The sequence below is a fragment of the Haemaphysalis longicornis genome, unplaced genomic scaffold, assembly GCF_048455015.1.
Source record: "Haemaphysalis longicornis isolate Haplotype H1 unplaced genomic scaffold, Haemaphysalis longicornis Haplotype H1 scaffold_6, whole genome shotgun sequence".
Taxonomy (NCBI): Eukaryota; Metazoa; Arthropoda; class Arachnida; order Ixodida; family Ixodidae; genus Haemaphysalis; species Haemaphysalis longicornis.
This window is the reverse complement of record NW_027526407.1, coordinates 149476357-149489685: the sequence shown is the minus strand read 5'-3', so window position 1 is coordinate 149489685 and position 13329 is coordinate 149476357. Positions and strand designations below refer to the sequence as shown.

General features: G+C 52.2%; 1 protein-coding gene across 1 annotated transcript in view; it reads right to left on the bottom strand.

The window, feature by feature from the left end:
• Positions 1 to 13329, bottom strand: part of LOC144141195 (bestrophin-4-like) — a 94718-nt gene that overhangs the window by 34150 nt on the left and 47239 nt on the right. Inside the window, exon 6 of the mRNA XM_077672754.1 lies at positions 4868 to 5022. Coding sequence (XP_077528880.1) covers positions 4868 to 5022 — 155 coding nt within the window. The remainder of the gene's footprint in view (positions 1 to 4867; positions 5023 to 13329) is intronic.

The window sequence follows — 13329 nt, the reverse complement described above, 5'->3', positions numbered from 1 at the left end:
CAAGATCAAGCATCTCCTTAAGGGGATAGACGACGACGCCTTTCAGATATTGCTGAGTAAGGATCCACAGACTGTCGGGGACGTCATCAACTGGTGTCAGAGCTTCGACGAGCTCCGCAAGCAGCGGCTTCTCACGCGGCGCTCAGCTTCACGGCCGGCAGAGTTCCTTTCGGGATTGGTCGTCGGCAGCGAGGAGTCTTCCCTGATGCCCCGCATTCAAGATTTTATTCGCCAAGAAATCGCGCGTCAACAATCTCTTCTATCGTGTGCACCCGCTACGGTGTCAGCGCCCCCATTGTCTTCAACACTTCAGCAAGCGATACAGGAACAAGTCGCCGATGCTCTCCCTTCGGCCTGCCCATCCGGGCCTGTGGCTGCTCCCATATCGTCTCCCCTAACCTACACAGCAGCATTGTTACGACCTCGCCAGCAGGCACCGCTTTGCGCCCCAGGATCGCCGCAGCTTCCGTCAGTGTCGCCGCCCCGACCAGCACCTCATGCGCCCAACGTGTGGCGAACGCCTGATAACCGCCCTATCTGTTTCGTGTGTCGTGTCGCCGGCCATGTCGCCCGTTACTGTCGCCGCCAAGCCGTCTCATACGATCAGTCGTTTCATTCGCCGCCCTACGTCGTGTATGAGCTGCCACTTCGTCAGCAGTCCCCCTTGCCGCCGTCGAACTCGCCTCCTGCCGCCCGACCGACATTCAACAGCCGCAGGTCGTCCTCGCCGCGTCGCCGATCTATCTCGCCAATGCGTCCCCGCGTTGACCCAACACAGGAGGAAAACTAGTCGCCGCAGTTCCTGAGGCAAGAGCTGCGTCCACGTCGAAAACCTTAAGTCCTCGATTTTCACCCCATAATGCCATTAATGTTATTGTTGAAGGACTCGCCGTAATCGCCCTTGTCGATACTGGTGCTGCCGTGTCAGTAATCAGCGAAACGATCTGCCGCAAATTACGCAAAGTGACGACGCCAGTGTCCGACCTCACACTCCGCACCGCCAGCGCACAACACATCCGGCCTGTTGCTGCGTGCACAGCACGGGTCACCATTGAACACATCACTTACCCCATTGAGTTTATCGTACTCACTTCGTGCTCCCACGACGTCATTCTCGGTTGGGATTTTCTGTCGACCCACCACGCCGTCATCGATTGCGCCCGTACTCAGCTGGAGTTATTTTCAGTTCAAGACGCCTCATCGGACGAAAACCCTGCCTCTTTTCGCCTAGTTGTCGCCGGAGACACCGACGTTCCTCCTAGCTCTGCCGTTCTTGTACCCGTTCTGTACGACCCAGTTCCCGACGTTACAGTGCTGCTCAGCCCTTCCGAGCTGTTTTGCCTCCGACAATGCTTCCCGCTGCCGTTCGCAGTTTTAGAAATGCAGCATGGGTTCAGCTCCATGTTTATTTGCAACCCCTATTCCTCTCCAGCTACACTGTTTCGTGGTGAGTGCCTGGGTCGTGTAGAAGAGATTGACACCCTCCTCGTCACCGACGTTCCCGATAACTCATCGGACGCTTCACGTGCTCTCCTCGACCCCTCCGCTCCAGCCCCGGATACCTCGGTTTTCCTTCGCTCAATCGACGAGAGTCTTCCTGCGCCTGAACGAAACCGACTTCTCGCCATGCTTCAAGAGTTCCTCTCGTCTTTCGACTGCCAGACATCCTCCTTGGGACGCTCATCTACAGTTACTCACCACATCGACACAGGAACTCACCCGCCATTACGACAACGGCCGTATCATGTGTCAGCCAAAGAACGTGGCGTTATTGACAGTCATGTGGACGACATGCTTGAACGTGGCGTCATACAGCCTTCGAACAGCCCGTGGGCGTCACCTGTTGTTCTCGTTACAAAGAAGGACGGATCCATTCGCTTTTGTGTTGATTATCGCCGACTCAACAAAATAACACGCAAGGATGTCTACCCTCTCCCCAGAATCGACGACGCCTTCGACACTTTGCAAGGAGCCGAGTTCTTTTCTTCCCTTGATTTAAGGTCTGGCTACTGGCAGGTCCCCATGGCGGATGCTGATCGGGAGAAAACGGCCTTTGTAACACCAAATGGCTTGTACGAGTTTACCGTCATGCCTTTTGCCCTTTGCAACGCGCCTGCAACGTTTGAACGCATAATGGAGAATATTTTGCGCGGCCTAAAGTGGAAAACCTGCCTCTGTTACCTTGATGATATTGCCGTCTTTTCTTCCGATTTTGACACGCATATTACCCGCCTCCGACAAGTCTTGAAATGCCTCACTGATGCAGGACTTCAGCTTAACCTGAAGAAGTGCCGCTTTGCTGCCCGCCAACTTACAATTTTAGGTCACGTTGTGTCCAAAGATGGCGTCAGTCCTGATCCTGACAAACTTCGTGCGGTCGCCGAGTTTCCTAAGCCCACCACCACCAGGCAGCTCCGAAGCTTTATCGGCCTCTGCTCGTACTTCCGACGATTCGTGAGGAACTTTGCGTTGATAACGGCACCTCTAACGAAGCTTCTGAACGTGAACGGGTCCAACGACATCGCTCATTGGTCTTCAGACTGTGACGAGGCTTTCAAAAAGCTCCGTTCTGTGCTTACGTGTCCGCCGATCCTCCGCCATTTCGACCCGTCGGCCCCCACTGAGCTTCATACTGACGCCAGCGGTGTTGGCCTGGGCGCTGTGCTCGCCCAACGGAAATCTGGCTTCGACGAATACGTCGTTGCTTATGCGAGCCGGACACTCACAAGAGCGGAGGAAAACTACTCTGTCACGGAGAAAGAGTGCCTGGCTATTGTGTGGGCCATAAGCACATTTCGCCCCTACTTGTACGGCAGGCCTTTCGACGTAATCACCGACCACCACGCCCTATGCTGGCTATCTTCTTTGAAGGATCCGTCTGGTCGTCTTGGAAGGTGGGCCCTTCGCTTACAAGAGTACGATATTCGAGTGCTCTTTCGATCTGGCCGCAAACACACCGATGCCGACGCGCTCTCACGCTCTCCTGTGACCGCCGACAGTGCCTTTTTGTCATCCATAGACGGAATTCTGTCCTCTCTGTCACTTGACGACATGCCTCGCGAGCAGCGCAAGGATCCCTGGATCACTTCTCTTTTGGACTGTCTGACAAACCCCGCTTCGCCAAACGCCCCTCGAGCTGTACGGCGACACGCCACTCACTTCGCTATTTGTGACGAGCTTCTGTACCGCCGAAATTATAACGCAGACGGCCGGAAGTGGCTCCTCGTTATTCCCCGCCATCTCCGTTCAGACATTTGCGCATGTTTTCACGCCGATGCGCAGTGTGGTCATGCTGGTGTACTGAAGACATACCTACGTATCCGCATGCGGTACTATTGGCGTGGAATGTACACTTTTGTCACCAAGTTCGTCCGTTCCTGCGAAAAATGTCAACGCCGCAAGTCCCCACCAAACCAACCGCCGGCTCCGTTGCAGCCCCTGCCGTGTCCAATACGACCTTTCGACCGCGTAGGAATCGATTTGTATGGGCCGCTCCCCTACACGGCGTCTGGAAACCGCTGGGCCATCGTCGCGGTAGACCACTTAACGAGATACGCTGAAACCGCCGCACTACCAGCCGCTAACGCCCGCGAGGTCGTTTCATTTCTCCTACGCCGGTTCATTCTTCCTCACGGTGCCCCTAGAGAGTTGCTCAGTGACCGAGGCCGTGTGTTTCTATCTGAAGTAATTGAAGCCCTGCTCGCAAAGTGCAACGTTATCCACCGCACCACTACTTCTTACCATCCACAGACCAATGGGCTCACGGAAAGATTTAATCGGACACTGGGCGATATCTTGTCAACTTTTGTTTCGGCAGACCACACCGACTGGGACCAAGTTCTTCCGTACGTAACTTATGCGTACAACACCGCCACTCAAGCAACTACGGGGTTTTCGCCTTTCTTTCTCCTCTACGGCCGCGAGCCGTCATGTCCGCTCGACACCATCCTGCCGTACCGACCGGATGCATCTGAATGTACCCCCGTGTCACAGGCATTTCGGCACGCCGAAGAGTGTCGCCAGCTCGCCCGGGCCCTGACTTCCGAGGAGCAATCTCGCCAGAAGCAGCGTCACGACGGTGGAACACCGCCCCCTGAGTTCGCTGCCGGTTCTCTTGTGTGGCTGTGGATACCCTCGACTGTTCCTGGTCTTGCTCAGAAGTTGCTGTCCAAATATCATGGTCCTTACCGTGTAATCGAGCGCGCATCCCCAGTGAACTACGTAGTTGAGCCGCTCACGTTGTCTCCGGACCTCCGTTGTCGCGGTCGCGAAACTGTGCACGTTGACCGTCTCAAGGCTTACCACGAACCGATGGTTTTATCTTGCCCTTAGGTCGCCAGGATGGCTTCTTATGTCCGTGGGGGGTAATTGTAGTGCCAAAGATTTGCCCACTTAGAGTATGCTATCAGGCACTGCGAAGGACGCACTATGCCCCGTGTGGGTATGCTCTGATACGGTGGCCATGGGCAATAATGGGTACGTAGTGAATGGGGACTGTGAAGACGACGAGGAGGTAGCACCGGCCTCAGAGAGAACGCGCTACGATCTCTGATAGCTCGCTGCAACGTGATCATCGCTCCGGCTAGTCTCAGTGCCTACCTGAACACCGTCACCTGGAACGCTACCATTCCCTGCCAATAAACGCCTCTTCAAAATAAATAAATAAATAAATAAATAAATAAATAAATAAATAAATAAATAAATCAGTGGATCAATCAAACCTTTAAGTCAAAAAAGGCTATGAGCCAAATCAACAACGCACTGGGCTTACATCGCAAGGCTTCCGTCGCTACCGCATCCCAAATTTTACGTTTTTCAATGTGCAGCCACATGCACGCAGTGCGAAATGGGAGGCCGAGAGACTGACGTCGACGAGCGTCTTGAGCGCGAAGTCGTCCCGGATGCGTCCCTCCTTGCGGGCCCGGGAGGCGATGCTCGAGGCCCACACGAGCGGCATCCAGTAGGTCGAGTGGTTGGTCTTCAGCTGCTCGAACACCTCTCGTTCGTTGCCCAGCAGGAGACCTGCGCGCACGTCGAAATACCGCATTTTCGCGCGTGTAACGCCCCTGCATATAATCCACCCCCCCACTTTCAGCCTTCCGGAAAAGAAAAAAAAAATCCTCGCGTATTGCCCGCACATTTGACACAGGAAAGGCTGCACCAAAGCTATAGCTCAAGCAACACACCACATACCATGTAGACCGAAAGGACGTATATTTAGCAAGTAGAATACCCTGACACAGTGACACTTAGTGTCCCTGCTTCCGCTAGAGCGATCACTTGAGCCGCAGTCCTCACTGTTGTACACAAAGTCATCTCCACGGCACAACGCGCATTGCCATGAAGCTCCACTAAAGAGAAAATCCCGCGTAATTTCCGCACCTTTACTTTTCCACTGAAATGTTCGTATTTTTGGTAAGGGTTATACGCGCAAAAATACGGTATTTGTAGCCTGCATGCTGCGCGGCGCTTGTTTAGAGAGCGCGCATCGCTCGAACGTCGAGCGCGGGACTTTCCTCCCGACAGACAGCAGGCAGAAGGCTGCAATTATCCTAGAAATGCACAAGTTCCCCGCAAGTTGAAAAAAACTCCCAAGCATTTCCCCGAGGGTGAACATGGTTAAGTGCGAATGCACGGGGTGATGCTATGAGGGGGAGTAAAGTTAAAATCCGTTGGCATTCGCCCGTGAGCGCGCGCGAGCCGACCCACGGAGGTCTGGCAGTTTATCGCTGCATATATAGGGGGGTACGCCGCGCCGAGCGCGCCGAGCCAGGTGGCTGAGAGAGGAGGCGAGCGCAAGGGGAGAGGGACAGCGGCGCACGGCAGCTGCAGCCGAGCGAGGGGGAGAGGAGAGAGTGTGACGTCACGGTGGAGAGAGAGGCGCGCGGCAGCTGCTGGGGAGAGGAGGCGCGCTGTGACGTCATACCATGACGTCACGGCGCGAGGAGCGGTGCGGGGAGCGGCGCGCACCCGCGCAGCCACGGCGAGGAGGCGAAGCGAGCGCGGTCATGTGGTGAAGTGACGTCACCGCGCCGTTGCTACCGACGCTCCTCTCCGCTCCACGCCGTTGCTAGGGAGAGGAGGACTGCGGACGCCGCCGCCGCCGGAGGTGGAAGGTTTGGGGTCGCTTATAAAGTGCATTCGCACTTAAAAGTGGCCTAACATATCGTCACTGGCCCTAACAGGGACGCAGATAATGAGCTTCAAGAGGGGCGTGTCCATCTGCTGTTCTTTTGACTCATCCAACGCCATCTGTCGTCCGTTCATCGGGAGGGAAAGTACGAATTCACCACTGTTTCCGTCTTACCGGGCACGGGATCACGACCTTTAATATCACTTTACGCCTCCTTGACGTCATGGATAGCGTCATCACCCTCCGAAATTTTTCCCAAGGGAGGCGTAGTGTTCCTTTCGGCAGAACTCCTTCCAATTATCCACAACCCCCTCCGAAAAAAGTTCTGGCTACAACCCTGGATGCCTAACAAATCAGCAAGTACATTCACACAACCCAAGACGCATAACCATCCTCAACACAGCTGCAATCAAGAAAATCCAATAACTGCCCTGCTCTCGCGCTAACCTGAAAAATGCACCTCGTACCACGGCAACTTTTTGTGTGCGCTTTGAGCTGGTGATGATGATATTCTAAGGTAACACAACGGTATCACTCACGTGCAGTGCGGCACACACTTTTCTATAACCGTGAGTTTCAGTCCAAACAGCTATATCTATTAAGTGAAAAAACAAATATTGTAAATAAAAGTCGAAGACTGATGTGATCCCCACGTCTTCGATTGTGACGCAGTAGTTCTCTTCAATCCATTCAGTACGAGGCAGAAGATGTCTAAAGGTAGAAGAGGCTGCGCTTGCATCTCTACTAGCGCGAAATAAAAGTTTTAGCAAAAGCCTTGCATAGCCATAGTCAGCAGCAAAAACTCCGCCGACCGTGATGCTTCTCGCTCCATTCTCTAACCCCCCTCAGATTCTGCACAGGACCATGGCGACACGAGGCGGACTTCCTGGGACAGTGCTTGCTATATCTCTTCTTTCAGCTCTGTATTTTTTACAGCGAAGTTGTCTGTGGCTATAATCGATTAGGTGATCTCCGGTGACAGATTGAACGGAGATAAAAAAATTTCAACGTACAAAAAAAATCATAAGAAAATTCAAAGAGGTCCTAGGGCCTCCACATTTGAACGTAGAACAGCTGATATCTCCCCAGAAAAATTTCTTCCCGGCAATACATTTGTGTTTAAAAGTGGCGCCAACTTCAAGGAAATCGGTGCAACCTTAGCTTCTGCAAGCCGGCTTTCCCGCATTGTGAGTTGCGCAGTGAAGCATAAACATTTACGGAGGGTGTGTGGTTACAGCCAGGGTTGCCAGGTCGTGAGAAGGAAAAGTCGCCAGGAAATTGCCGGAAGTAGCCAAAAAATCGCCACGTAGAAGTGAACGTTTGAAAAGGAGCCAGAAAAGCCGCCATTAACAAGTTAAGAACGGCAATAGGCACGTTGCGCCGATGCTTGCCTCGCAAGCAGCAGCGCCGTTTTCTATGTCCTGGTGGTTCGGGGGGTCATTTCTATAGTGAAAGATGTCACGCTCATCACGGACTCGGTTCGTAGCATTCGTATTACGTAAGTGTCTGCGCCCTGTCCTAGATAACACCCGGGATTATCACGAGTCAAGCACGAGCGCCCACACAAACACGACATCTAAGGTAACGTCATGATAACAAGGCCGAGAAGAACGAGCAGTTGAAGTGGCCCAGACGAAAATACGTTAGCTGTTGGTATTGTAGCCACCCAGTCAGATCGCAGATAATACAAATGGCAGGAAGGAACCGATGCAGTAATCACGGCCGTCTTTCTTTACACCGTGTCCCAGTGTCAACCCCATAGATCGTTGGCACGGAATACTGCAGGCAGTGGGTGATAACGGGCCGAGGAATCGCCACTCATTTACCGATGCCCGAGCGTGTGCTACAGATAACTTTAGCGGAAAAAGTACTGCGCTCACAGCGGCTTCTGTCCGGTGCAACGTGCCTATACGTCATGTACGGTATCATTACGGTTAGGTAAGCGACGGACCCGGATGTCAAAGGGCGCGCTCGTTTTGAAAGGCCAATGCTATGAATGGTGACATCGTCTACCTTTTCTCACGTAGTTTGTTTGTCGTCGCTGCAGTAGTCTATAAGCCTATGAAGTCCAAAAAATCACGAGAACGGCTCGTGCCATCTTCAAAATATTCATTCCACTACTGGCGCAGCGCGGAGTAACATGCGGATTCGAGGATGAGGCACAGCGGCAACTTCCGTTGTCGTTCTTAAGTTGTACCCGAGTATATAAGTACGTTTAGTGTACCTTCGAGGAAAAAATGCAGAAAATCCGAAAAGCAGAATATCGTAACACAAATTTTGTTCGTTTGCTGTGGTGCGGGAAAGCGGCAGCAAGTAAAGCCAAAATATACAGGTTTGGTAAAGCATCCAAAAAATATGAATTACTTAGAACGGGTCGTCACTGCACACGATGTTTTACCACTTTCGCTGCCTCTTTTCATTCCCGTGTCTATTATACGTCGTCATGCACACTATGCAATGAAATCTCAAGCTCCCGTAACCTACTGAAGCACCACACTTCAAACCGACGGCGTTGCTTGAAGGCTTTGACGCTATTCATGCGACACCAGATGTCGGATGTATAAATACCAAGGGCAATTTAAATCTGTGCCGGCAAGTTTGAGTGACTGATTCGTTGGGACCTATTCCAGACTTCGCCAGGTAGCCGCCGTCTGCGTAAACGTGTGTTTTGTTGTGTTTGCTCAGTTTGTCTCAACGGCTGAAATGCACTGAAGGGTCGTAGAAGACCCCCCTTTTTCAGTAGAGGGGCGTCGAAAGTGCCCGGGAATAGATCAAATCCCCAGTGCTCAAAGGAGCCAGAAAATAGCCAAGTCACCACACTAAAAGTTTCGTCGCCACGAGTCTCGAAAAGTCGCCACCTTAACGACAAATTGCCAGACCTGGCTACCCTGGTTACAGCCCCACTTTATGCTCCTCTCCACTGCCGCCGTCTCTTTCCAAGTCATGTATGCTCCTCGCCACGGTGGCGTCTCTCCACCCCCCCCCACACCCCGCTCGGGGCACCTTGAGTAATCGTGGTGACGGTATTGGTGACACCGCGGACCCCGAGCCCCCATACTCACGCTGTAATTGACCGTGGTAATGTGTTTTAAGGTGAAGGGTAGAAACCTCAAACGGTGGCCGTCGGAGCCCAGGTCAAGCTCCGGCGGATGGGCTCCCTGTCTGTTTACCAGGCAGGGAGCTCAGGGACCTCTTCAGCTATGAGGGTAAGGCTGACGAAGAAAGTACCCCCGTTCCTTGCTTTTATACATGCTGTATGTTTTTTTTTCTAAATTTCGCAAACCCAATAATCGGCCCCCCAAAAGGAGCCACACCGAAGTGTCCTATCCAACCCTTCCGACCATGACAATTCCAAAACCTGACAACTACCCACACTTCGTGGTAATTGAATCTCTTGAAGAAAGCAGGCCTATTGCTTCACAGTCCGTGTTCTTGATTTCGAAGTTCTTAGAAAGTATTATAGGAGAATCTTATAAAGCTAAGAAGCAAAGAACCGTTGGTCGAGGTGCACAATCAACAGCAGGCCACAAAACTTTTGAAACAGACACGAATTGCCGATCTTGACATCAAGGTCACGCCCAACCGCAACCTCAAGAGTTCGCAGGGCGTGATCTCGGAGCCAGATCTTGCAGACGAGACAGGCCGATCTTTTTGAAGGCCTGAGAAGTCAAGGTGGGACGGCAGTCAAGCGTAGACATATATCATTTTGACATTTTGACCGTTCCGTTCTGCCTGACCACATCAATGCCGGATTCATCCGGTGCTCCGTCCGAGCGTACATCCCAAACCCGCGGCGCTGTTTCAAGTGCCAGCGGTTCTGGCATGGTACTAACTCGTGTCGCGGCCAAATAACCTGTGCCAAGTGTGTCCAACATGACCACCCGATCGATAATTGTAGCTCACAATTCATCTGCATTAACTGTCAGGGCCCACAAGCGGCGTACTCCAGAAAATGCGAAAAGTTTCAACTTAAGTAGAAAATAATAAACATAAAGGTCACAGAAAACACCACCTTCCAGAGGCGCGAAAGAGGTTCGCCTCTTTCCCCCTGGGGAGGTACACCGACGCTGGTCGCCGGGGGGTGGAGCGGCGCCTGGTTTCGGCGGGAACCCAGTAACGCGAGTCGAACCTGGTCCCGCCCCCGCCCCCCATCGGGTTGCCTCCGGCGGCCTGTCCCGCCCCCACACCACTGAGTGCGCTGAGCCAGCAGCGGCTGTGGTGGCAACCTTGTCTGGTAAGAGTGATGCTGCTTCCTCCACTTCCGCTCCGCCTTCCCAAAACACACGCGGGGGCACGGAGGAGATGGAGACGGAGGAACCAGCAGCAGCTCCCACCCCCACCGCACCACCTGCGCCATCCGAGGCGTTAATGAAACCCTCGGCGGTTGCGGGCCAGGAAAAACGCGCCCAAAAGGGTCCACGGTCCAAGGAGCCTGATCATCCAGGCACTCCGAGGACATCCAAGGACGAAATGAACGTCGGACCGTTCTTGTCTGCGGTGCACCACAAGGAACGCGTACTGACGCCAAAGCCTCCCGACAAGCCAAAAAAGACGAGAGTCACAGCCCCGAAAGACGGCACATAAACATACACACTCCAGTACCTCCCACGCTAAATAACGGGAAAAGAAAACATAATTCAATTAAACTGCAGAGGCCTCGTTAAAAACCTTGACGACGTGTACGAGATGTTGCCCACCAATCAGCCAAGTGTAATGTGTCTTCAAGAAACACATCTAAACTCAAAACACACAAATTTCTTGAATAGCTACCTGGTACTTAGCAAAGACAGGAATGGTAGTGGTAAATCTTCAGGTGGTGTGGCCATCATTGCCCGGAAATCGTTGGCGTGTCACACCATCCAGTTACAGACTATCCTTGAGGCTGTCGCCATTAAAACCCTAATCTTCAATATGCTACTAACAGTATGCTCTATCTACATCCCTCCTGATTTCCAGCTTTCGAGCTCCGATTTCGAGGGCCTTGTAGATCAGCTACCCGAACCTTTTATGCTTATTGGCGACCTGAATGCACACAACTCTCTGTGTGGCCCCGCCCGCACGGATGCTCGAGGTCGCCTAATTGAGAAATTCCTTACATCTTCAGGAGCATGCCTGTTCAACAAAAACAAGCCCACTTACTGCGATATAGTACACAACAAATACTCATACCTTGATTTTGCTATTTGTTCCACAGTTCACTTTCCTTGTCTTGAGTGGGGCGTGGGCACAGACCCGTATGGTAGTGACCATTTCCCCACTTCACTAACATACATAGGCACAGGCGAAAGCACAGGCATTGAACCCCATAAGAGGTTCAATGAAGCAAGAGCAAACTGGAATACATTTACAGAAACATCTAAACTACACCACACATACATAAAGCACCTACACGTGGAGGAAGCAGCCCAACTCATCACGGCGCACATCGTCGACGCCGCCTAAAAGTCCGTTCCCCACGCCTCCGGTGCTCCGCGCAACCAAAGGAGGCCGTGGTGGAATGAGGACTGCAGGCGGGCGCGAGAGGCCCAGAACAAGGCGTGGGTTGTCCTTCGCCGGTACCCCACGTCGGATAATCTCAAGCGAGAGCGTCGTGAGACGAAAAGGGAGAGTTGACACACCTTCCTCACTTCCATCAATTCATACAGACACAAAGTCTGGACACGAATACGAAAACTAAAAGAACAACAGACACACAGCCTGCCCCTGGTTAGTACAACAGGGGACACACTGGAAGACCAGGCTAACATACTCGCACAACACTTCCAACACGTGTCCAGTTCAGCGCACTGCAGGAACACTTCCCTGAAGCATAAAGCCCCTTGTGAAAAGTCCCTACGCGACAACAAATCGCAGAGTTCTTACAACTCCCGGTTTTCACTGCATGAGCTGAGGGCTGCTTTGAGCACGTGTAAGCCCACAGCTCCGGGCCCAGATAACATCACATATACAATGATACAACACACTACATGCAGACACTCTTGAAACACTTCTCCATCTGTACAACAAAATATGGCTTTCGGGGCACATTCCAAGGTCATGGCGGGAGGCCATAGTAGTAGCTTTCTTGAAGGAGGGAAAGGACCCGTCGTCCCCCTCAAGTTACCGCCCCATTGCCCTGACAAGCTGCCTGTGCAAGCTTCTCGAGAAGACGATAAACTGGAGGCTCGTGTGGCGTACAATGGTCTTCTCGAGAGCTGCCAGGCAGGCTTCAGGGTGGGGCGATCTACCGACGATCAACTTGTTGCGTCGGAATCCTACATAAAAGATGCATTTGTTCATAACCAGTTCTGCCTGACGGCATTTTTTGATCTTGAAAAGGCTTACGACCCAGCCTGGCGATACAGCATCCTTAGTGACCTCAAGTCCTTTGGTGTGTCAGGTAACATGTTGAGCACCATTGCTAGTTGAGCACATGTCCACGAGAACATTTCGTGCTAAGGTTGGGTGATCCCTGTCCGGGATACATGTGCAGGAAAATGGTGTGCCGCAAGGCGGAGTTTTAAGCTGCACATTGTTTATAGTTAAGATGAACTCCCGACGAAAGGCACTGGCGCCATCCATTTCCTGTTCCATCTATGTAGACGATGTACAAATATCTCTTAAATCGTGTAACCTGTCAATTTGCGAACGTCAAGTACAGCTCGGTGTTGGGAATCTTGCTGGCTGGGCGGACCTTAACGGTTTTAAACTAAACCCGGGCAAAAGTACTTGTGTTGTGTTCTGCCGCAAGCGCGGTATTAATTCGGATCCTGAGATTACCCTTAATCGTGCATCTATTCCTGTAAAAAGGGAGCACAAGTTTTGGGGTGTCTTATTTGATGAAAAACTCACGCTCGTCCCACACATCAAACAACTTAAACATAAATGCCTCAAAACACTAAACATTCTCAAGGTGTCTGCACCAATCCTATGGTGCAGACAAAGAACCGCTTCTCCGGGTCTTTACCGCCTTAGACGGGTCTCGGTTAGACTACGGTATATGGGTCGGCATCAAAAACAACACTAAAGATTTTTGATCCGGTACTCTACTTGGGCCTTCGCCTTGCGTCTGGTGCATTCCGCACTAGCCCGGCCCAGAGTCTGTACGTTAAATGTAAGAAATGGTGCCTGGAACATCAACGAATGTACATAGATTTGTTATATGCTTTTAGGGTTTCCTTATTGAATAAACATCCTTTTAAACCTGTCCTCAACGA